This window comes from Microsporum canis, genomic scaffold, assembly GCF_000151145.1.
Source record: "Microsporum canis CBS 113480 supercont1.2 genomic scaffold, whole genome shotgun sequence".
Classification (NCBI taxonomy): Eukaryota; Fungi; Ascomycota; class Eurotiomycetes; order Onygenales; family Arthrodermataceae; genus Microsporum; species Microsporum canis.
This window is the reverse complement of record NW_003299168.1, coordinates 3,270,997-3,293,423: the sequence shown is the minus strand read 5'-3', so window position 1 is coordinate 3,293,423 and position 22,427 is coordinate 3,270,997. Positions and strand designations below refer to the sequence as shown.

Genomic DNA, 22,427 nt, shown 5'->3' with positions numbered 1-22,427 from the left:
CCAGCTATCAGAGCTCTTCATCCTCGCCTTCGGTTTCATATGTAAACTCATCTGGCACGGGAGCTTCCTCGACTCCCTCGTCCTCGTCGACAGCCGTAAGCACGCCCGCAGCGGCAGCGGCGCCGGCGGTAGCGCCCTGTCGGGCCGGAGTGGTAGGTGCAGCAGAGGCGGCTGGTGCAGCACCTTGGAGTGCGGCGCTAAGACGGCCCTGAACAGTGCTGCCTTGGTTGCCGGCAGTAGCAGCTGGCCTAGTTTCTTTGCTGGCGCTCAATTCAATGATCTCACGCGGTTCGGATGGTTTCTTGTCCAGAAGAACAACAACTCCGCCAGTAGGCTACAAAAAATGATCGAGGTTAGCACCACAGCTGCAGATCTTCCCACAAAGGTGATATGTGTATCTAAAGGGCATGTAATATCTTACCTTCTTGACGGGCTCGTATCTCTGGTCAGGGAATGAGATGTACTTTACTTGAGCTGGAAGCACTCGCGACAAGTTCGATATCTCGTAGCCAACCTTCTCTTTCTCTGGCTTCCGTTTGGGTTCTGCCACAGCAGCGGCCTCCTTGTCACCAGCTTTCTCCTCCTCAGCCTTATGTGCCGTTTCGTCAACATCCATTTTATCTGGAAGCTGCTGAGCGGTAGACTTTGGCGTGGTTGGGGTTTGATCTATATCGATGCTTCCACTTCGCTGTTTCTCTCTCTTCTGCGCCCTCCGTTTGGCCTGTGCAGTTGTTGACAAGACTGCCGTTTTGATCTTCTCTGGTGCCTCATCTGCCTTCACCTGCTGTTCTGGAGGATAATCAAACAGGCTCGGGCGAGTGTTGCTGTGGAACTTGAAGTTGGGGACTTCCAGCTTCTGGTCAACACCAATCACAGCGGTTGGTGTAAAGCTGAGAGACAGGAAATGGGTCAATGGGAACCAGTACCAATACTGTGTAAACACTGCCATTCCCACGATTCCAGGCATATTGAGGTTACCAGATTGGGTCTGTAGGCTGATAGTACAGTTGCGACCTCCAGCGTCGATGATTCCAAGAGCAAGTGCACAGCCGAATTTAGCCATAGCATCCTCATGTCGGTCTGCAATAACCTTTTGCATTGCCTTACGAATAGTACCAACCTTCGGGTTCATTGTTTCATTCTGTTGGACAAGAACCATAGAGAGTGCAATCAACGCACCCTGGCGGACAAAATCCGTGGGATCTTTAAGCATTGGCTCTAGAAGGTCGATAGCTTCATCTAAGCCAGTGCCAGCGCAAGAAATTCCGAGTGCCATGGCCGCCCCATATCGTACATGCGGGTTATAGGACTCTGAGAGGAGTTCGACCATGCGTGGAACGCTCTGATGCTTGCGGAACAGGATGAACCCTAAGCTCATAACTGCAGCGCGGCGGACGTCATCGCTGACATCGCTAACAGCAACATGAAGAAGTTTTCGGACAGCCTTATTACTTCCAGTTCCACAGTAGGCGAGCGCAATCGCCATGATTCCACCATATCGTAACGTAGGGTCAGGATCACCCAGCAGCCCATTGACCAGCTCATCCGCCGCTTCTTGACGGCCATACATGATCAATGCCATGCCCATAGCAAGACCACGAATAATTTTCTCGTGCTGCGTTAGATGTGCATACTGGATCATATCCTCAAGGGCTTTCATGTTTCCGGATCCCAACATGACTAGACCCATAGCGAGACCAACGGCCTCACCATTCAGCGCCAAATCAGCGTTCAAAACCTTGTTCAGATCCGCATAGATCCCTTCGTCACCGGTTCCCATCGCTGCTACTCCCAGGCCAAGAGCACCTCCATGTTGCACCACTTCTTCAGTGGCCTTGTTGAAATGCTCGCGGATGTGATCCACCGCCCAACCTTCATGGTTGGCGTAGATCAAACCGAAAGCATACAACGAACCACCTTGGCTATATACTGAACCGGCATTTCCAACGCCTGCCATTGACTCCTTGGGGAGGTATGGTGCGAGGAGCTTCTGTCCCTGTGTAAGATTACCGCGATGAATGACACCGAGGGCGGCAGTGGCAGTAAACTTTGACCAATTCACAGCCTTTCCTAACCAGTCCAAGTTGTCACGGAAGAACTTGTCGTGTGTAGTTCCTGCATGCATGAAAGCATTGGCGCAGGTAACTGCGGTGTGGAATATTGAGTTCCTCGCCTCCAAGCTATCCTTAATTTTATCCAATATTGCAATGTCGGCTTTGTTATTTCGGTACAAGAACTCAAGGTTAAGTTGGATTGAGTTAGCGCCATCCAGGATACTTCGAATGGATTTTAGCGAAGCTCGTGCTTTATCTGTCAATTTTTTACCTCCACGTGTAGAAGTGGATTGAGTGGTTTGTTCCTCGTTATCACCAAGCAGTTGATCGGTTTCCTTTGGTTCCTCTTCCATTTTCTCGGAGTGATCGGTTTCGTTGGATTCAGGGATTACTGCCGATAGCTCCTGTCGAACCTTTTTCAAAAACTCCTGGGTGCTATTATCATAAAGATCAAAAGAGATCTGATAAGCTACGGCCAGGGACCTAGCATCACCCTTCTCAACTAGTTTTTGCAGAATATCGGATGCCATTGAGTGTTCGTTCAAATAGACAACACATTTGGCGATAGAGAAGTAGTCAGGGGAGGGAATCTCGTTTAGGAGCTCAAGAATAAGTTTTAGGATCTATAAAATCAGCTTGGTTAGTGTATTGTTTCGTTTTATCCGGTGTATTCGAGCTTGCAAACCTCGTCTCTGAACCCTCGTTCTTGGACAACGTTCATACATATCCCCAAAACGTACTCCATCAGCTCCTCTCCCCTCTTCGACGGCTCAACACCTTGCTGCTTGGCATCGTGAGCTGCCCGCAGAATAGCTACTCGAACGATATCGAGATTTTTGGCTTCCACGGCGATACCGATAACTTGGCGGTATCTCTGCTGTTCGAAACATCGGTCAAAGAGCCGCTTAATGACATTTTGCAGCTGCCTCTGAATCCCACGTTGAAGTACCAAGGGCACCTCGTCACCATCTGCGCCAACATCTTCGCCAACGGGATAACCAGATTCCACGGATGACTCGGGGCGCGATAGGAGGGACTTCGAAGGTAAAGCAGACTGTGAAAACGGAGTTATAGGGGAGCTTAAGCCAGCAGATGTACTTGAAACACCCCCTTCATTCCGTGGAAATGAGGTGTTTAGCTGGGGAGCGCCACCTCGCCCAGCAGACTGTGCAGCCTTGAGCATCGAACATGTTGAGATGAAAGTATCCACGCATTTTGCTATAAGTTGTAATGTCAGCATATCGTTGAACAAACACCGAGTGGGCCTTAAGCCTCGAGGTGACCAACGTACAGATAATGGTCTCTTCAAACTCTCCGCCATTCTCAATATCGAACCGATTACCAGCTCCTAAAGCAAAAACCATGCTCTCGCTATACTCTTGTAGGTGATAGTACACCTTAGCAGCAACAAGGGAAGCAAGTTCACGTTCCGGGAATGATTCATCTTCGCTCAAGGCTTCTCTATTACATTCAAGCAGTTAGCAATCGAACCTTCTCAAGCAGCATACAAGGGCGGATAAACAGAAGAATTTTTTCTATGGTGACGTACATCTGCCCAACAGATCCAGCAATTTCAGTCCATAGCAGATCAACCTGGGCGTCAAGGGCCTTCAGGGCAAACACCTTAAGCTCGGTATCCGGTTCGGAAAGGAACCCTACTAAACCTGCCGCCGAAACAAGGCCAACCATGGTGGTATGCGCGTATGTCAAATGGGTGGTTTACACTTCCAGTTCAAGCTCTGTTGCAGGTACGCGGCTCTGTCGCCTTCTGGATGAAGTGAAGCTTCCGATCGTTTGGGGTGAACGAGTTGTTGGCGGAGTGTGGTCAGGTATAAAAAAAAGGAAAAGTAAAGCAGATCTTAGCAATACAGACGAGAAAGAAGAGAAGAAGGACAGAAAAGGATCGTGGTGATTGATGTCTGATGTGTTCGGTGCTGTTTTGTTGTCAAAAGACAAGAAGCACGAAGAAGCACGGCTGATCCTGTTGTTCACGTGACATTATTACCTAAGTTGATTTGGCACGACGTTCTTCCTGGTCTGAGCCGGCTATCTTAAAGATATATATTATTCACACTCCAGTCTTCATTTCCTCGTCAAGTACATTCACGTAATGTCATCGTCACTCCTTCGACTCGGACAAGCTCTTCACGGAAACCTCGGGAGATACGTTGCTGTGAAAGAACTCCAGGACACGACTTGCAAGGTGGGTGCTGCCCTTCGGCAAAGGAAAGAGTAAAAGTTGATCCCTTTTTTAACAGGAATCAAGCAGAGCAAACCGTGATTGTTAAAGGAGTGAGCGGTCATCCCCGAGTGCAAAATGAACGAGATATCCTGAAACGTTTCCAAAGCCAAAACACCTTTTCTACGCCCTTTAATTGACGAAATTAAAGACCGGGCTGATACACCAGTTATTGTCTTGAAGCATCTCGATGACCATCTCCTAAACGCATCGATCAAGCAATCTCTCAACCGAAAGGAAATTAAGTATGTCTCTGGATGCATTCTAAAGGCATTAAGTGTGCTTCATGACAACGGATACGTGCATGCAGGTAAGACCGGTTGGTTAACCGTAGGGTCCTCCTGCCACGATAAATAATTACTTTACGGTAGATGTGAAACTTGACAACATCTTTGTGAATTACAAGGTGGGCAGCAGCCATGAAAACCGATTTGCAGACATCAAGCGCAGCCGTGTAGACTCCGCGTTAGCAAGGGAGGGAACTCCCGTCGGTGCGCCTATATGGAGCAGCCCTGAAGTCATCATGCAGACACCCTGGAATACAGCTACAGATATTTGGTCCCTCGGTGCGGTGGTATGTTTTGATATTACAGACTGCATTACCCACCGTAACGACCCTAACACATCTATATAGCTAATATGCCTTATTTATGGCGGAGACTTCAACATCTTTCGACCAGCAACCGTGTCGCACGACCATGAGGAGTATGGCCTAGAGGTTCTTAAGCAGCAGTTCCGTTACTTTGGTCCATTCCCAGCAAAATACCAAGAAATAGCTGGCCCAATGACTGTAACAGCCATTTTGTATCTTATGCAGGAAATCCCACGGTCTAAAACAACTCCCTTTCACCTCATCACTGAGCGGGAGGTGAGTAAACCAGATAAAGAGTTTATTAGCAAGATTATGGAGATGGACTGGAGAGACAGGCCGACGGTGAAGCAGCTGCTCAAGGATAAATGGTTTGATGATAGCGACATATAAACTGCGTTGCATTTCCCTCCATTATGGGCTCTTTCGTACATCCTCTTTTAGCTCTGGGTGCAGTGCCTCATCACACGGTCTGGTCGTCTGGTCTTGCCGCAGACTTGAACATCGCTATATAACCACTAGATATATGTTATTTCCATCGTATAAGGTTGGACAGCGTGACACTCGCACGTGGTTTTGATGAGTCATCAGGAAATTTAGTTATCAAATTGTGTATGGAGCAGTTTAATATATTTGAGCTTATGACGAACGAGAGAAGGACGAGGAAATTATATCTTTTTGAAGCCATGCTTGACTCCTCAGCTAGTTATATTTTATCATCCCTAAAAAGAGAACCGGCTCAACGTCAGTGTGAATGCCATCCTCCATAATCAAGCTCGTGTGCTTAACCCGTCTTTCCCCTAGCTTGACTCGATCTACCTGAAGCAAGATGTCAACCTGGGGTTTAAATGATGCCCACCGTCTGCGTCCAATGCCACTTACGGTCTCAGTGCATCCCTCGGACCCTTTTTTATACATAGAGCGGCAATCTCGACAGCTTCAAAACGACTTGCAAGAACTGCTTGACTCTCAGAGCCGTGCTTTGACTGCCAGGCAATCCCTAGCTACGCGAGAGGCTACTCCTTCAACAAGAAGCTCGACTCCTACTCCCTCCCAGACTGTGAATCGCAACCCGACGCTGCCTCTTCCAGTACGTCAACCGCGCAAAAGAGAACCCAGCCTCCGAAATTCACGTAGAGGCATTCTTCGCTCTATCCACAACCTTTTAAGCTTAAAGGAGGAGGAGCATGATATCCTCGACTCGGAAATTCATGCCAGGAAAGATGCTCTACAGATGGTGAAATCATTTATGGATAAACGGGCTGGATTGGAGAAGTCAATTTCTACAATGCAGGCCGACAGCCAAAAGAAGCGTGTAGATGCGCTTTCGAACGAGCTTCACTGTCTTGAAGGCGAGATAAAAGACACCGAATCAAGGTTGGCAGAGATGAAGATACGTTATCAACATATGGCGGATGAAATATCACAGCTTCAGAATGCTGTAGACGCTAAGCTGTCGTCCTACGAAGCCGCCCTTTCCCTGGTCAATACAGACGCCAAACGGTATCTAAAGAAGCCGCCTATCCCACCACTTAATATCTCCTCTGCACCGACAACATTCTTCTCGTTGAAGCCGGACCGCCGAACCCTCGAGATGGCGGAAGAACACTGGACGCTAGAAATATCGGCACTAGAAAAGCGTAGTGAAGCCGCCAGCCAAGAGATTGAGGCCTTGCAAGACGGCGGACACATATGGAACGATACTGTAACAACAATAACAAATGTAGAGACGCAGCTACGGAATACCCTGAACCGGTTACAAGGGAAGGGTTCGTTGACTGAACCAATGGACCCCGAGAAGGCCCGCGAGACAGACCTTTCCTTGATACAGAAAGAGCTGGACGTTACTATTCAAAGGCTAGAAAGCCACCTACGGCTGGCAGAAGAGAAGAACTGGACGCTGCTTATATGCGGAATCGGTGCTGAACTCGAAGCGTTTGTGGAGGCCAAGGCTATATTCTCCAGTACATTCGGCTACCCCCATCAAGCTCCGGGCGGCGACCACGAGGGCACGATGGTAGGAGATGTACCAGACGACCTGTTGCGGTCTCCCACTTCATCAAAAGGAGGCTCTCCTTCGCCGATAATACACAAGTCAATAGATACTACGGACCAAGCTACCATCTGCCCAAAAACTCCGCCCTTATCGGGGAAAAAGGATACGGCATCACATAGCGATTATGATGATGAGCCGGATCCTGCCTGGCTACTCTCTCCAGCGTAACAGCCCTTCTCTTCATACAGATAAATACTCCATATACATTACATCTCTCTTAATTTTCACAACTACCATCTGTTTGGACTAATCGCAGATTAGCGCTGTACCATAAATGTTATCAGCCGGCATGTTGCCTGGTCGGACCGTCCGCAAGGGCTTATTAAAAATATGCACGTCTCCTAGCTATCCGAAATGAAGGGCATTCCCTACTACTGGGCCGAATAATTGACCACCAAAGAAATAAGGACTGGCATGACAGACGGAGCAGCCCCTGATAATATGGTATATTATATAAGCACGTCGGGTGCATGTGAGTTATCGGGTTATATATAATCCCTCTATAGGGTTGAAAATCCCGACAGGTAAATCGAAGTTGTGTCCCATTCAACATTTTACAACTTGTTAATAATAATTACTCTTGGGCACTTCTGGTGCTTCCCGGTTGAATATAACTATCTTTTACATATCACACGTTCTGTTGTCCAGAGCGGCTTCCTGCATTTCCTCATTTTATCTCCTCGCACCCTACGCCAATTTACCAAAACATCCCAAACGTCTCTAAAATATTGAGTGTTTAGCATGCTAGGTTTAGCTTTTATTTCATGCTCTATGAACGCGTTGGATGTGTTGCGCTTTAACGAATAGGATAAAATCACCTCTAGTACGAATAAATAATCATCAGGAGGCCAAAAGCCTGATAAAACCAAGCGATTTATGTCTCACAAGCTTGGCTATACTCTTTTATACTAATGGCTTTGCCCCTGCCAACACACCAGTTTACTATTCCATCGCTATACGATAATATTCTACTTCAATGTAGGATATATCATCCAGATCATTCGCAGCCCAGGGATAGAGAGTTTGCATGGATTCAAAAAGGTGCCATAATAGCTCATCCGTATGCCCCTCTAGGAGGTTGCTACGATGACCCAGTTGTGGCAACTGTCGCGAGCGAACTATTGAGAGCAGGATATGTTGTAGGGACCTTCAATTTACGGTAGTTTTATCTTCACTTTTTATGACTACATTCCTTATGGGAATACTAACAACTGTATCTAGAGGCGCTAGTGGATCGCAAGGCCGAACAAGCTGGACAGCAAGACCAGAGCTTGGTGACTTTATCTCATTCTATGCGTTTCTTGTGTTCTACATTTTAGGCCTGAAACCATTATCGAAACCCACCTGTGTTCCAGCTGCGGAGAGTAACTCATCTGTGGATAAAACGAACCCCCCTTCTATCATAGTATCGGGGTATTCATACGGGTCAATGCTAGCGAGCTATTTACCAACCTTGAGAAGTATCCAATTAGTCTTTGCGGAATCCAGAGAAAACGACACGCCCGCAAGAATTATGCAAAGGGCCTGGAGCCTGTCCTCAAAGTGGAATAAGGAATGCTGGGTACAAAATGGCATCATCAGCGAGCCAGAATCCCCAGATCCTTGCACTAGGATTGCTAGAATGGAGAAAATCAACATATCGTATCTTCTTATTACCCCTATTTTACCTCCAATCTCCTTCTTTACAGCTACTAGCCTTTTTACGCCGACCTCTAGACTCACAACAACGATTAATGGAAAATATCTCCAAAGTTCAGACCTCCGAGATAAGGTCTTAGAACACGAGACTTTAGCTATCTTCGGAAACAAGGATGGTTTTACATCATCCAAGAAACTGATAAGCTGGTGTGAAGAACTGACGAAAAAAGAAGGCTCGCGATTCAATAGCGTCATGGTCAGAGGAGCAGGCCATTTCTGGCACGAAGACGGGTCCAAGTCTCAGATGAAAAAGGCAATTCGGGAATGGGTTGCGAAGAACCATGTTTATTATTCAGGAATGCAAGAATTAAGTCAGTGTTGATGATCCCGTTGTTCGTTATAGTCTGTAGTCATTCGCGGTTTACGTATCAGATTTCTATCTACATTTCTTTCACAAAAGTGATCGTATATACTCCGTACTCCTTCCAAAATCCACCAAAGCCGCGTGCTACTATGGCCAACCATGGAGATCCCACCTTTCCAACATATTTCCCTCCACCTCGCTGCGAAACTAACCCATCTCTCTCTGCAGCAGATATCGAATGCCGGAGGCTTCCTTCAGAACAATTATTTGGCCGCTTACCCACACACACTCTATTTTATAGGGGATATTTACTTTAACTTGATGCTGTATATGTGTAAAACATAAAAATTGAGACATGTCAATTTCGATCCTGATATACGAACCTGGATAGTTAAGGAAAGAGTAGAAAAGGCCGCGAAACGTAGACAGTGGAACATAAGGGTGGATATAAGTAAAAAGAGAGGACAGTAGAGGCAGTATGTGAGTATTATGCAGAGGATATACTTAATATATACTCCGTACAGTGAGTAACATCCAGGAGACGATCAACAATCAGGCGTTCAGCCCATCTGTTCTAGCTACATGTTGTGCCTTACAATCGTAAGACTTAAACCACCCAATAAATGTATTGTCACTTATATTACGTTCTATAGTTATGTATCATACCCTTAATCATTGTTCTATCCGGTGGGCGGCATTATCCTATTCATTATGCCTTACCAATTCCTGTATTTAATATCAGTTGAATATACTAGATGGTCACATCCAATCGCCCCATTTCCCCCACAAGATAGCCCAAGAACTACGGAGTAGCCTTTAAGCTTATTTTTAGCGTCACCACTCCTCCACCTCTTCTATACCTAGTGGTTATCAGATTATGAGGGTTAATTTAGTACGTTGCCTTAACTACTTTTGTCAACATTATCTGACAGTTGGGTTTAAATACTCGCACTCTCCGCCGCGCCCGGAGTGCATTTATTTTATTCGGTGTAACTATTCCCTGATCTCATATACGCCAACGCTTCTACTTCTCAAATCACTCTGCAATACCATCCACCATGGAGCCCGAAGATGCTGTACGGCCAAGTCCTGAAATAAGCCGAGCCGTGTATGAACAGGGCTTTTGTACTTGGGCAAGGCTTCACGCTCGCGCTCGAGGGGAACCCAGCCTGCCCAAGATTTGTTTCCACATACAGCCAGCAGTTCGGAATCTACCCCCCTTGGTCCATGATCTGGATATAAAGTATAAGTATAATTGTCTCTACGCGACTGGGACGTCGATTTGGGAAACTTCGCGGGGGCAATGCAAGACACCCCGCGTGGAAAAAAGGCTTCAGCTCCCAGTTTCCATCAACCATCCAACACAGCTTGCTCTCTCCAAAAGCCTGGAGCCGACCTATCAGAAATGGTTTAATAATGAAGATAATCACCTTTCTGTGCTGATACTAGCATGGAGTTACATATTCTCGGCGCGTTGGGTCGAACTTATGGCCGGAGCCGAGCTGATATATACTGAAAAGCACGCGGAATATAGCAACAACACAGGAGACGAACAAGCCGAAATCATAGTGGATGTAGGAGATATCGATAATGATGCAGTTAGATGGTGGGCCGCTGTCTTGTCTCCTGGTGAGGGATGGCAGGCTTACCTTACACGGGAGCGAGAAAAATTCCGATCACCTTGGTCGATTACTTTGGAAACAAGGGCGAAATTTACGCTTTCTTGCCGTTCACCCCTCTGTCATATATCAACTACCGCACCTTCGTTTACAACTGCGGTTCGTTTTCTCGCAGAATACTGCAATCGACATAATATTGTTGACCAAACCCTGGCAGCGCTCTCTTCAACCTTGTTTCTCCCTTTGCTGAATAGGAAGGGAAACCCAATATCACTCCCGAAACCCGATTCTTATAAGCAGCACAGGCTTCAGCCACATATACCAGAGACAACAGAGCAGAAGAAATTTGGCTTTATATCGGATCAGATAGTGCCGGAGCTGGACAAACTATTGACATTGAGTTGCAACACACGGGGACTACTCTCTCTTTTGTCGAGTGTATTTTATGAACCTAGCATACCTTGCAATGCCGTAAGCCCATGGCTGCAGTCTATATTCGCGGTTCTTGACTCTGTGGAGGACAACTATATACTTGCTTATATCCTGATGAACCGAGTCCCGCATGTTTCATTCTTTTGGCTTGGTGGTATAATTATGGGTACTGACAAGAATATCCTCCGGGATGGTCGATACGGTATTGCATCGATTGAACCCCATGCTGCATCATGGTGTGGTGTCACACAATCGTTTATACAGGAACCTGTGTCGGAACCGCCAAGCACTAATGGATCGCTTTTAAGGTCAGATGAATGCCGACTTCTCTATCTAAGTCAAGTAGAACGGCAACGTGGGTGGCCGCTGACTCCATGGATGCCTTTCGGTACCACGGTACTTGAAGATACCGAAATTGAGGTTCGTCTGCATGCACAATGTACTGGCCACGGTCTTCAATATACGGGTTGGTATTGGGCTTGTCGAAATAGTAAATCGATGCATCCATTGTGCATGACAACTACTATGTCTGCCAGTATACCAGCGGAGAACCCGACAATAAATACACCAATCAGATATGAAGCACTAAATGTCGAGGAAGAATCAGCTTCAGAACATGCTACACGAAATATTTTTGTCTGGCTCCGAAATGATGGATTCCCCGCACGCGAGCGCGGAATAAGTAACCACGAGTGGGTGATTCTTGATGAATCTGACGATGAATCGCTATTATTGAATGAGTCACCCGGAAGCGATATAGCCCCGGTAACAAAAGCTGTGGAAGACTGGATACAATAAAGTAACATATTTCATTAACGGGCATCCTTACTAGACCCTCAGATCGCTATTTGTATGTGGAATGCCGATAAGTCGTGACATTCCATACGTAATATGCCAGGATCATAGAGCAGCCATATTCTCATACTAGAGATGGAGAAGAAATATTTGCTTGACTTTTATAACCAGGTGGAACAGCCGTTACAGCAGGGTGGAAGAGAGAGGGATGGTGGAGATATGCGCCCCTAGAGACCCTAGTCTAGAGTAGACGGGAAAGGTATGAAGGAAACCGCTCCAATCGACCGACCCAGTATAGCTGATCTTTCATGATAACAGGGACTCACGACCCAACGGTCTGGACAATAGGATGTTGTCTGTCCACTCGCAGCTGGTAACTATTGTCATAGCAAAAATTAATGATTAGTCAAGCTGGCACGGATCCTTTCGGGAGCAAAGGAGATCGTCTTGCTGGTCGCTAACCAGGTTGAACTAGAATGTCTTGCTGCCACTACTATCCACCACGGCGGGAGGACCAACAGGGTACATTCATGATCCAATGTCGTCGTTGGGCATATACATAAACTGTACGAAGTATGTGAAAAGAAACAACTGAGCGGCTGGCCCGTTACGATCAACTCTAGGTATCTTGGTTCTCTATATGTGCACATCTTGTTATGGCGGCTTACATACGGAGTGACTGCAACAATTCCCCGTACGGATTATTATGTATGTCCATGCCATGGAATCCTTGACCTTATTTTGCATTGACCTGATCCTATCATCTGCGACCGGAACTCTGCTTGTTGGGCCAAGAGGCCCTTATGCGGGATCTTCCTCTTCCCAAATCAGAGTATTCGACTGATTCGACGGATCGCTTGGGGGTCGGCTTCACAATCTCTCCTGGAGTAACCGCTAGTTATAGAAGGCTCCTATCGATGGTTTCGCGGCGAAGTTATCTAGTAGCTCTCTGGAGCAAAGCAGGGTAATAAAAACTGCTGGATCTTCTCTACCTATTCAAGATATGCGGTATCAGTGAAATCTCCATCCTCCAAAATTTGATATAGTCAACCCTGATTATAACAAACCCTCCCTATCGAACAGTGAGTCGAACTTGGTAGTATATCAAATTTACCAACCCCAATCAGGAAAGGAGAATCACCTTGAGGAATACAACGAAATGGGCATTCATACTGCTGCCAGCCATGAAGTCTACGGAGAGAACCACAAGAGAACCGGATTGAAGTTCTTTTTCACTCGCAATACCGAATACTCCGAACTGTGAAACAAATAATGGAAGCAGAGACGCCAGTCAGCTGGCTCTGTAGGTGGCGCACAGCTGGATTGCTGCATCACTTTACTTTATTCCTTTCTTGCGGTTAAGTTCTGACCTGGTATCCTCGTCGGCTGTGCCGTGTCATCTTCAGTATATAATACCGAGTCCATTTCGCCACAAAATAGGTCTCACTGCATGCTGCATCTACCACTGCCTAAGTACAGAGTTGCTTTATGCCTTTTCCATCGAAAACTGCAACTAATTTGCATCCCGAAATGCGGCTTCTGGGTTATCAAGGGGAAACAGCAAGTCAAGCGAGCCATATTGGAAAGCTCAACCTTAATAGAAGAGCCCTAGTCAACAACACATATATAAAACACGAGTATATTATGAAAGAAAATCTCGAACTATTGCGGGGGTTGCCAAATGGAAGAGGCTCCAGGGAAGAAACCCTTTGAAACTCCCTGCAACTCAAGTAAAATCCTCTCCCCTCGATTGTGGATGGTGGAAAAGAAAGCATCGCCGATGTCATGGGCTCGGCGGAAGCTTCGCTGGTCAAATCCAGCTGTTTTTTTCTTTGATTATTGACAGGGGCTTTATAAGACAGTCCAATCACCATCCTCTGATATTTGTTGGATTCTATCACACGAGAGGTTGACCTGTCCCTTCCCTGGTTCCTCCATGGATTATGGGTTGTCCAAGCTAGATGCATGTGAAGTCTGGACATCATTCTTTGCTCTCTCCTCCCCACGGCCGACGAGGGTTTGTACCCGCGAGGCCCAAATCTAGGAGTATGCGAGGTATTAATGGGGGACCAGTTACGGCTTATGTCAAAAGTGCCGGGTTTGGAACGAACGCTGTGTCCAGCCGGTTAAAATACGGATAGCTCGAGGATGTTACGACTCAGGGAACACTCCGGATGGTGCTTCTGTGATCGTTTCTTTTTCCTCTCTCTTTACCCCCGCTAGCGTTCTCTCAGGCTGATCTGCATTTTTTGGGGGCCAGAGGGAATTGAAACACAGAACCGACGGAAGGGAAATGACGAAGAAAAACGAAGGGCAGAAGTGAGAGAAACTGGTGGTGATTGGCCTCGATGACTTAGCCGCCATAAAGAGCTCCACACGCTAATTCAACTTCCCTATGCGTGTCGTGCTACAGAAGCCTGCCACACCGCACATATATACATACATAGTACATACGGAGTACTACATAGTATGTGATATTCATCAAGGTCACTTTTTTCAACGTACCTACCAACATGGCATTGCCGATAATGTTTGTTCTTTTCTCAGCAATTTGCCCACACCACCCAACCAGCGCTGAGCCTCCTTGAACGCCCTGCTCAGGCAGCCAGAGAGGGCTTGTCTGGGGCAGACTGGACTTTGTACTTCAGCCCCGTCTCTCTGCATGACGCCTTCAAGCAGATCCTAGGCCCAAAATAATTATTATCATGGAATCTGAAATGCCCTAGCCTCATGCAGGTGAATGAGGTGTTATGGGGGCAAGGCCTTGACTATGCTAAGGCGTTTCCCTTCTCCCAGCCAAAGATAACACCAGTATTATTCCACATCCGCCAGGATTATACATAGTAGATGCAGGTGTATGGAGTACATCGTTCTTAATGTACTTCCCTTTGTGGAGCAAACTTTTGGACCCTGCCTCTCACTCCCTGGCTTCCTTGAAATCTTGCCTGTTTCCCTACCAAGCGCCAGGCCAGTCGAACAAAGCAGAGTTATGACTGAGGAGTGTATACATCACGCTGTGGGAACAGACACATTATCGTGGCATGCCCAAGGCCCCGCAACTTAGAGGGAGCCGCGTCTATAACAACGTTTAGAGGCTTATTCCATTTCCTGCATTATCTTTTTGTTCTTTTTCTTTTCCCATTTTCTTACACCAGTGAGAACAAATACCATCATATGTCGTGACACGCCCATGACAGTCTTCAAAGCGAAAGCAATTTTTCCCCCATGAGCTTGCTCGATTTTATATTCTACCCTCCTTTATTCTCACTCGGCCAATAATTTCAGGCCATATCTCCCCCTGTCCACCTCGGAGGCGTGAGAAGAACCATACCTGATTACGGCCTGTTCGATTTACCTACCCCTTCGGGTGTTATCTGTACACACTGCTCTCACCTCTAGGCCCCCAGTCCCGAGTGGTTGTTGGACATTGCGCCCCTTTTCAGTTCAGGTTGTTGGAGGCTGCTTTCCCCATAAACTTTGTTGGCTGACGGTAGCCTGGAGATCTTCCCTTTCTTTCATATACGTCCTGTTCCCAGCCTGTCCCGTTTATCCATAACTCCAACTTTTTGGAGCTGGACTGATGGTGTTCTATTTGCATTAAAATGATGTGATGCGTCCCTGCTGCGCCCTATCTATCTGATTACCATAAAGAAGGCTCTATTCCCCCCGTCCCAACCCTCAACTTCTAATACAACTCTCATATACCACCTTCGCTAGACACTGCAAAATGTCGTGGGTTCGGTGCTGCCTAGACCGTCCGATATTGAAGAGGCGATCACAGAAAACTACAGGGCCTCTCGATGAACGATTTGGAGATCCCTCAATTAGTGGGCCTATGGAAGGTGGATGGAACCAAATTTCACCATCACCAGAAGCTAAAGAGAGCGGCTTTCCATCCAGAAATGGTAATGTTATATCTGAACAACAGGTTAAGAATAGTGGTGACCTCGTACGGACCCATTCAAAGCCGTGGAGATACTCTCCGCGTGGCTTCAACGCACGAAAGAATGATGAACCGGTAGAGCCTGAGAGATCATTCAATGAGAGAGCGTCATCGCCCACCGCAACAAAGGATAAGGCAGATTTTATTTACAAACCTGCCAGTGGCGAGTTCCTAAAAACCATGGCCGAACTTGGGAAACCGAAAAACGGACGTTATTCCTCTGAAATGTCAAGGTCTATTGTGAATAACCGACATACTTCTTTGCAGAGCAACAGCTCCCTAGAGCCAACTCTACCCGGAGAGATCCCACGACATCCATATCACCAGGACTTTTCTACGCGAAGCCATTCTCCAGCGCATCGTACTTACTCTAATAAATCCACAAGCCCAACGGAGCACAACTTCGACCAGCGAACTCCAGCCACCAACTACAGTACATCAGCGCGCAACTCAACTACTAGGGATGAAGACTATAGCAGTTACACAACAACAACAATGGACATTGAGAAATCCCCCCGGTCCATAATATCCGACACCGCTCCCGTGCCAACATACTTGCCCTCCAACCCTGCTCCATCTGAGCAAAGTCGGAAAAAAAGGAAGGCTAAGCCCAAACGAGTGGTGACTTCTGAAATGGTGCCATCAACAAACGACCTTTTCGGCTGACAAGTTGGACCTATGTGAGCGAAAGATTATCTTCCTTGAAACCCGACATACCCCGAAGCCACGCCAATTCTATTTCAAAGACTTACAACGAGAATTGGCCGATTTCTATCATCTCTTTTCATGTTTTACTGTCCCACTAATGGTGACAAAATGCGACGCAATATGATATCCTCTGTTAGCATTCTCTATTACGACTGGTTCTCACCATTTCATTTCTCTCTCTCTCTCTCTCTTTTTCTTTGGAAGCCTGGATTATTGACAGCTAGGTGCTTCGGGAATGGACTTTTTTTTTTCTTGGGAAATGCCTTTCACGATTATTACAGTTTCTTTACCTACTGGATATGTCAAACTATACACATCTATTTAGTCTTGACGCTGAATATGTATATACGTGCGACATCACTCATATCAACGCAACTTAATCTCACCGATAAACTATCTTGAGCGGAAATTCTATCGCTTAGCGCTCATAAAGCGAGTTGATGTGATAGGGTAGTTCTCCTGCACCTCAGCCCGTTCAACATGGGAGGAGGATGTGTTACGGAACCTCAGTGACCTCGGGTGACTCCAAAATACGGTCGTGCAAGGCATGCATACTTGAGATAGGACAGGATGGTACCCTCGGCTGGGAGAAGCGGTACGTCTGCTATTAATACCCATGCTTGATGGGAAGCACCATGTACATAAGTAGACTGACTCAAAGGGGGGGAACGCTCACAAGGATATCGGACGTTTACTAAAGAACCAGACTTCCTTTATTGGGTTAACCGTCACCTGACGGATCAGAACAGGCCCGTTTGAAATCGCCTTCAATTGCCGGAGTGCATGGGTTCACAGCAAATCACATATTTTATCTATACGAATTTATAATATAAGACTCCGTTCAAACCATGCTCGTATGGTAATATGCGGATGACCGCAAGAATGTGGTTGGCCGAGTCGATGTCAGACGGATATGTGTTTTCACTAGCAAACAACTCAAGGATGTACTTAGTATAAGTTCTGTGGTATTATACATAGTAGCTAGGGGGTTAGAAGTCGGTACATGTCTGTTATGTAAGGGCTTGCCTGTAACTAGCGGAAACTTATCTATACATCTCGGTTACTCCTCAAGAAGGTATATATGTAACCCGGACAGGGTAGCAACCGTTTGTGAATCAGAGACGGTTCGTACGTACTCTCCACCCCGTAGCACTGTAACATGTAACACTCAGAAGGCTTCCCGCCCTAGAACCAATAATATTTACATGTAACTATTTCTGATATATCTCGCACACTGAGCCAGAGGAGGCGCCACGATAGCCTTCCTGACTCGTGACAAGAGAGAGAGACTTGACAATTGCAACAATAAAATGATAAAAAGTGAGGGGGTTCAGGCAGGGATAAAAGGGGCGGACAAGCTGTCGGGAGCGTCATGGCCATTTCTTTGGACAGCCAACCCTTGCTGGGCCATGCTAATTGCTTTTTTACTATGGAAATCAAGAGCTTCAGCAGGGTTGGCCGATCATATGTATACATAGTCCTATGTATATATCTCACTCCTGCCCGTGGCTAAGAGGCTATGAAAGCCACATAGTTCCCATGCCCGAGTTCTACGAGCATCCGAGTCTTTCGGCCTACCACTCTGACAAAGTCTACTCTGAAGCAGGAGTCCTATTGAGAGGATATACATACAATGAAAACCACGAGGACGGCAGTGGTGAATCATCGATATGCAGGGCCAAACCCACCAGCACCCCTACCAGCACTCTTAGGACCCTTTCTCTCCATTCATCCGTTGGTCCTGGCTCAATACATATGACCAATAACAAGGATCGCTGCTGATGACGTGAATATTTGCGTTGGTAATCCCGCTTGCCAACTCAGCCAATATATTCCGTAAATTCGGGAGCGAGGGAGTTTGATCGACTTCTCATGGATATATACGTAGTATAAATTGCAGATTCCAGTGAACTGGTTCAGCCTTCGCCCCCTTGAAAGCATGCCATTATCTGCGCCTTGTTCATCACTGGCCAGCGCAAGGGGGGTTGCGCGGGGGGGAGGGGATCTTGGGAAATCTACTCTCCAAAAAATTCACCGACCTCCGTTGTATGTATACATAAGGTCCATGTGTCGGGCATCCCTAGAGTTCAACTACTTCCACCAATAGGGGATAGAACATCGCTCTGTAAAAGTAAACGACCCTGCTTGAGATATTGATTTTTGGTAGAGACCCAAGGCTGCGGTTCAGTATACCAGGGTTAGGAGAGAGATGCAGCAAGCCATCTATATTTTTTCGGCCCCCGCGGCTGCCCACGCCAGGTCGCTAACAGCATGTTGTAAAATCATGGAGCTACAGGGTTCATACCAGAGGTGTGCCTTGAGGGGAACCCTGCTCAACGGTGGTAAGCGTATTACTTGTAGTCATCCGGATAGTTCATATAGACCCTCGAGGTAAGTAACATTGCATCTTGGAGCCCGAGGTAAACTTGCTTGTCCTTTACCCAGGGTTTGCATCAACGGGGCAGCAAGTTGCAAATTCGTCGAGTCGTAATGGGAAGATCCTCGTGTGGTTCAGGGGTCAGGGGCAAACTCGACTAGCTGAACTTCCGATCAGTTAACTAGTTATGTGCTTGTTGTTAGTCATATATACATATATATATCTTCAGCCTCGTTTCCATATACTTGGCTGCTGAGTTCTTATATATGTTGTGATGTTGGATGTAAGAATAAAAGATGTTGAATTTATCATGTCAAAAACCAATAATAAACAAACGGCTGACTAATGAAAGAATCTATTGGACAATCCCCAGCTGACCCACAGTAAAACAGAATTTCATTCGTAGTTTTATTATTAATTAAATGATTGGTAAATTAAGTTCCCTTGATTAATAATCAGGCCCACTCCAACTGCAAGCAACAAAAGTGTTATAAAGTGCGCAATTACTTCCAACCCCGTACTGTGTATGTGTGGCTAATGCGGCACGGGGCTAACACATATACAAGAGCTGCCTGGAGTATAGCTTATTCTCCCACCTGTCCAGGAGATTATCTGACTGTAACCATCGTGAGGTTCTTGGACAGGGGTTGTCATGGCATATCAACATGTCGAAGTTCAATATTTCCGGCATTCACCGGGGGAATGCTGTTGCTGCGGCAGACACCAAAGATCCATGATGGCTGTGCCTTTTCATACCAGATACCCGGGAAGATGGAGAACGGGCCTGATGTCGTATTAGGCCATACTCTCATTTATACCATTTCTAATACTCTCTACCGTCAAAAATTAAATGACCCGGCACTGTTTCCTACTTCAGCTCCTTGCGTGGCCATGAAATTGTCGCGAATATGGATATTAATGCTTGGTTTGGTGATTGGTAATTGCTTGCACAGTCCCAACACCTTGACTCTTAGTCAAGCCTCATTGGGGGTAGAACCCAACCGAGTGGAAGAGTCTCAACCGTCGGCCCCATGGTGCACACAATCGATTACCAGGATCGTATGAACACTGGCAAACCTTGATGCGGATGGGGCCTTGGAGCTTGGGCTGATATAGTGAATTCCCGAAAAGTTGAGGAAAAATGACCTGATCCCAAGGTATAGGGAGGTATAGGGCTTGCAACTTACTCAATTCTTTCGCTCATTCGAAGCCTCCCTTTTAGTATTGTTAATCCGTATTCCACTTTAATCCAGTATACCCCGACAGGCGTCATTCTCTACATATTAATGAGTCTCACTTATAGGCTTAAAATATGTTCATATTAATTACATTTCTAGGCAGGTTCTGGAGGTTTTGGTTACCCCAACTCCCCTGTGACGGGACTTAGTTGAAGAAGATGTGGTTTCTGCACGTTAATGCTATGGACGAGAATCGTACGGCGGACAAGCTTCGTTGGACGCAATATCCATCTCTTAATATTGGCTAGGACAAGGAATGGACAATTATGGTATGGTATTCACCTTCGTCTCAACACGAATCCTCCACAGCCACGGCCTTGCTTCCTCTTAGACTTTGCTACGCCGTACCATGTAAGTGTACAAAACTCCCCAACCCACAGTTTTTGGTAGTATCCGTTCTTTTGGTACTCTAGTGTAGGCAAGGGCCTAAAGACAAAATATCGGGCTAAAAAGGGCTGAGGATCTCTGTTTTCCCATACCCATGCAGAACTAAACAACAGGACGCATGAGCGATCTATTCTTTTCGAATCCTTTGGGGAATCTAATGGGGGGGTTATCTCTTAATATGTGAGTCAACCGCATGATACATAACTTGCAGCACCTGAACCAAACCTGCGCGCTCATTGTGGTGCAACACACAACTAGGATGGTGGCACAAGAGTGTATCTAGCAGCCCGCTAGCCAGGCCCGTTTGTTAGACAATCTGGCCCTTTTCTGTTGGTGGTTAGCTAACTAAGTATTCACCGGACTACCGGGAGGCTTGATGGTTGAACCAATCGTGTCCATCGGTAATGTCCCGTAACAGGAAATCTTCCAGAAAGCCAGCCATTCTTGAATCACTGGATACGCCGCCGCCCAGAGTGCATGCAATGTCTGACAAACGACTTTTTCTCCCTAACATACGTGACAATTTGGGCAGTATACATAACAATCGCATCCCGTGGTGATAATCTGTGTCCTTTTTGGTGTTCATATTCGGCGGATCTCCAAACTGCTTTTTTTCTCTTACCTCTTATTGAGGTGAATACGCTGCTCGAGACTTGGGAGTTCTAGATATTTTCGATTGTCCCAGTTATATCCAGCATGCATGTGTACATAGTATGTGTACCCCCCCCTTTCCCCACTCGATGTGTTGGTTGGGGCTATCAATGGTTACCACGACTCGGGATACGATTGGAGAGTATGCTCATCTCGCCCCCAAACCACATGAGCTAAGTATGCAGTCGTGAATTGACAACAACATCATCGGACCTTTCAGAATCTACCACCAGCCATAGGAATTATTCTTTTTTATTCCAAGTTTCCTTTCTATTTTTTGGATATAAGATGGGGTTGTGCCCGTGCCTAACTTTCCATCTTCCATTCAAACCTACATTCGAAAGCTCCAGGTTCACAGAAAGATGTGTTTGTGCACTGTTGCCGAATTTACACTTTCATTTCTATGATGCTACGAGACCTAGGCCCCCTTCAGTCAGCAGTCATATTTATCATTATCTACCTCCAAGACGCCTCCGCTACACCTATAGACCCTCATATAAGAGCGGACAGTGTTTCACCGGATACTCTCCTTAAACTTGACAGTCAACCGGGTACGTGCAGCGAAAACATTGACCTGCAGAGGAAAGAGAAGCTCCTGATTGGGCTTTGTGCAGGACTTGGTGGTCTTCTCCGTATGTTCTTCGAAAGGTTCTCCTCCCTAGCAAAAAAGAGGCATGTAAGCTCATACATCTGATGCAGTCCTCTCTGCTGCATTATATCTCATCATGCACAAAAAAATGTGGTACCGGAAACTACTCTCACGCGAAAAGGCCAGTCGTAAGGCCGAGGATAATGGGACGTTACCGTCGACACACCACAATCTTCCGTGTCACCCTTTATACAGGGAAGACATTCGGGCAGCGAGTACTCAGATGAAACTCACCGATCCGCAAACTCCAACCAGATCAAGCCCGTTCACTTATCATCCTTATCAAGCTCAGCAGCCAAATTCCTATTATCAACCCGTAGAGGTTTATCGAGCCCTCATGGTACCCGACGAATTACTAGAAACACCTATTCGCCCACCTCGTTGCTCGGAACCCAATCTAGCAAGCTCAGTCAGCTCTCAGGGCCAGCCATCTACCACGTCTCAGGGCCGCAGGAATGCCGTAGATATTACCGCGCATCCTGTTCCCATTACCCACCCAGCTCAGTTACCAATATATAGCCCACAGCCTCGTCGCGTGGGCTTGCCAGTGAGCCCTAAACTTCAATGACCGGATACTTAACCGCTGTCGATGCCATCTTCCCGATTTTACGTATCCGCCTTTCTTCCTTCTCTCCTTGATAACTAATAATTCATATATCCTGATACCGCAATTCATGCACATTATTGT

At 46.6% G+C, this 22,427-nt stretch overlaps 8 protein-coding genes across 8 annotated transcripts; 6 read left to right on the top strand and 2 right to left on the bottom strand.

Annotated features, from left to right (window-relative positions):
* Positions 1-7: 7 nt before the first annotated feature.
* MCYG_02689 (26S proteasome regulatory subunit rpn2) lies at positions 8-3,743 on the bottom strand (the record flags this gene model as incomplete). The annotated part of the gene is made up of 5 exons (XM_002849709.1): positions 8-334; positions 422-2,677; positions 2,740-3,272; positions 3,346-3,515; positions 3,604-3,743. The coding sequence occupies 5 exons, from the start codon at positions 3,741-3,743 to the stop codon at positions 8-10; spliced, it is 3,426 nt and encodes a 1,141-aa protein (XP_002849755.1).
* A 421-nt stretch (positions 3,744-4,164) lies between these two features.
* On the top strand, positions 4,165-5,275 carry MCYG_02688 (conserved hypothetical protein; the record flags this gene model as incomplete). The annotated part of the gene is made up of 4 exons (XM_002849708.1): positions 4,165-4,257; positions 4,477-4,603; positions 4,665-4,867; positions 4,928-5,275. 4 exons carry the CDS (start codon positions 4,165-4,167, stop codon positions 5,273-5,275), a joined length of 771 nt encoding a protein of 256 aa, XP_002849754.1.
* A 436-nt stretch (positions 5,276-5,711) lies between these two features.
* Positions 5,712-7,106, top strand: MCYG_02687 (Atg28p; the record flags this gene model as incomplete). Its single annotated transcript, XM_002849707.1, has 1 exon — positions 5,712-7,106. The coding sequence occupies one exon, from the start codon at positions 5,712-5,714 to the stop codon at positions 7,104-7,106; it is 1,395 nt and encodes a 464-aa protein (XP_002849753.1).
* A 743-nt stretch (positions 7,107-7,849) lies between these two features.
* On the top strand, positions 7,850-8,958 carry MCYG_02686 (conserved hypothetical protein; the record flags this gene model as incomplete). The annotated part of the gene is made up of 2 exons (XM_002849706.1): positions 7,850-8,097; positions 8,160-8,958. 2 exons carry the CDS (start codon positions 7,850-7,852, stop codon positions 8,956-8,958), a joined length of 1,047 nt encoding a protein of 348 aa, XP_002849752.1.
* Positions 8,959-9,998: 1,040 nt separating this feature from the next.
* MCYG_02685 (conserved hypothetical protein) lies at positions 9,999-11,789 on the top strand (the record flags this gene model as incomplete). Its single annotated transcript, XM_002849705.1, has 2 exons — positions 9,999-10,718; positions 10,872-11,789. 2 exons carry the CDS (start codon positions 9,999-10,001, stop codon positions 11,787-11,789), a joined length of 1,638 nt encoding a protein of 545 aa, XP_002849751.1.
* Positions 11,790-15,513: 3,724 nt separating this feature from the next.
* On the top strand, positions 15,514-16,395 carry MCYG_02684 (conserved hypothetical protein; the record flags this gene model as incomplete). Its single annotated transcript, XM_002849704.1, has 1 exon — positions 15,514-16,395. One exon carries the CDS (start codon positions 15,514-15,516, stop codon positions 16,393-16,395), a length of 882 nt encoding a protein of 293 aa, XP_002849750.1.
* Positions 16,396-19,464: 3,069 nt separating this feature from the next.
* On the bottom strand, positions 19,465-20,087 carry MCYG_02683 (uncharacterized protein; the record flags this gene model as incomplete). The annotated part of the gene is made up of 3 exons (XM_002849703.1): positions 19,465-19,598; positions 19,857-19,960; positions 20,002-20,087. The coding sequence occupies 3 exons, from the start codon at positions 20,085-20,087 to the stop codon at positions 19,465-19,467; spliced, it is 324 nt and encodes a 107-aa protein (XP_002849749.1).
* A 1,409-nt stretch (positions 20,088-21,496) lies between these two features.
* Positions 21,497-22,307, top strand: MCYG_02682 (uncharacterized protein; the record flags this gene model as incomplete). Its single annotated transcript, XM_002849702.1, has 2 exons — positions 21,497-21,722; positions 21,790-22,307. 2 exons carry the CDS (start codon positions 21,497-21,499, stop codon positions 22,305-22,307), a joined length of 744 nt encoding a protein of 247 aa, XP_002849748.1.
* Between the last annotated feature and the right edge of the window lie 120 nt (positions 22,308-22,427).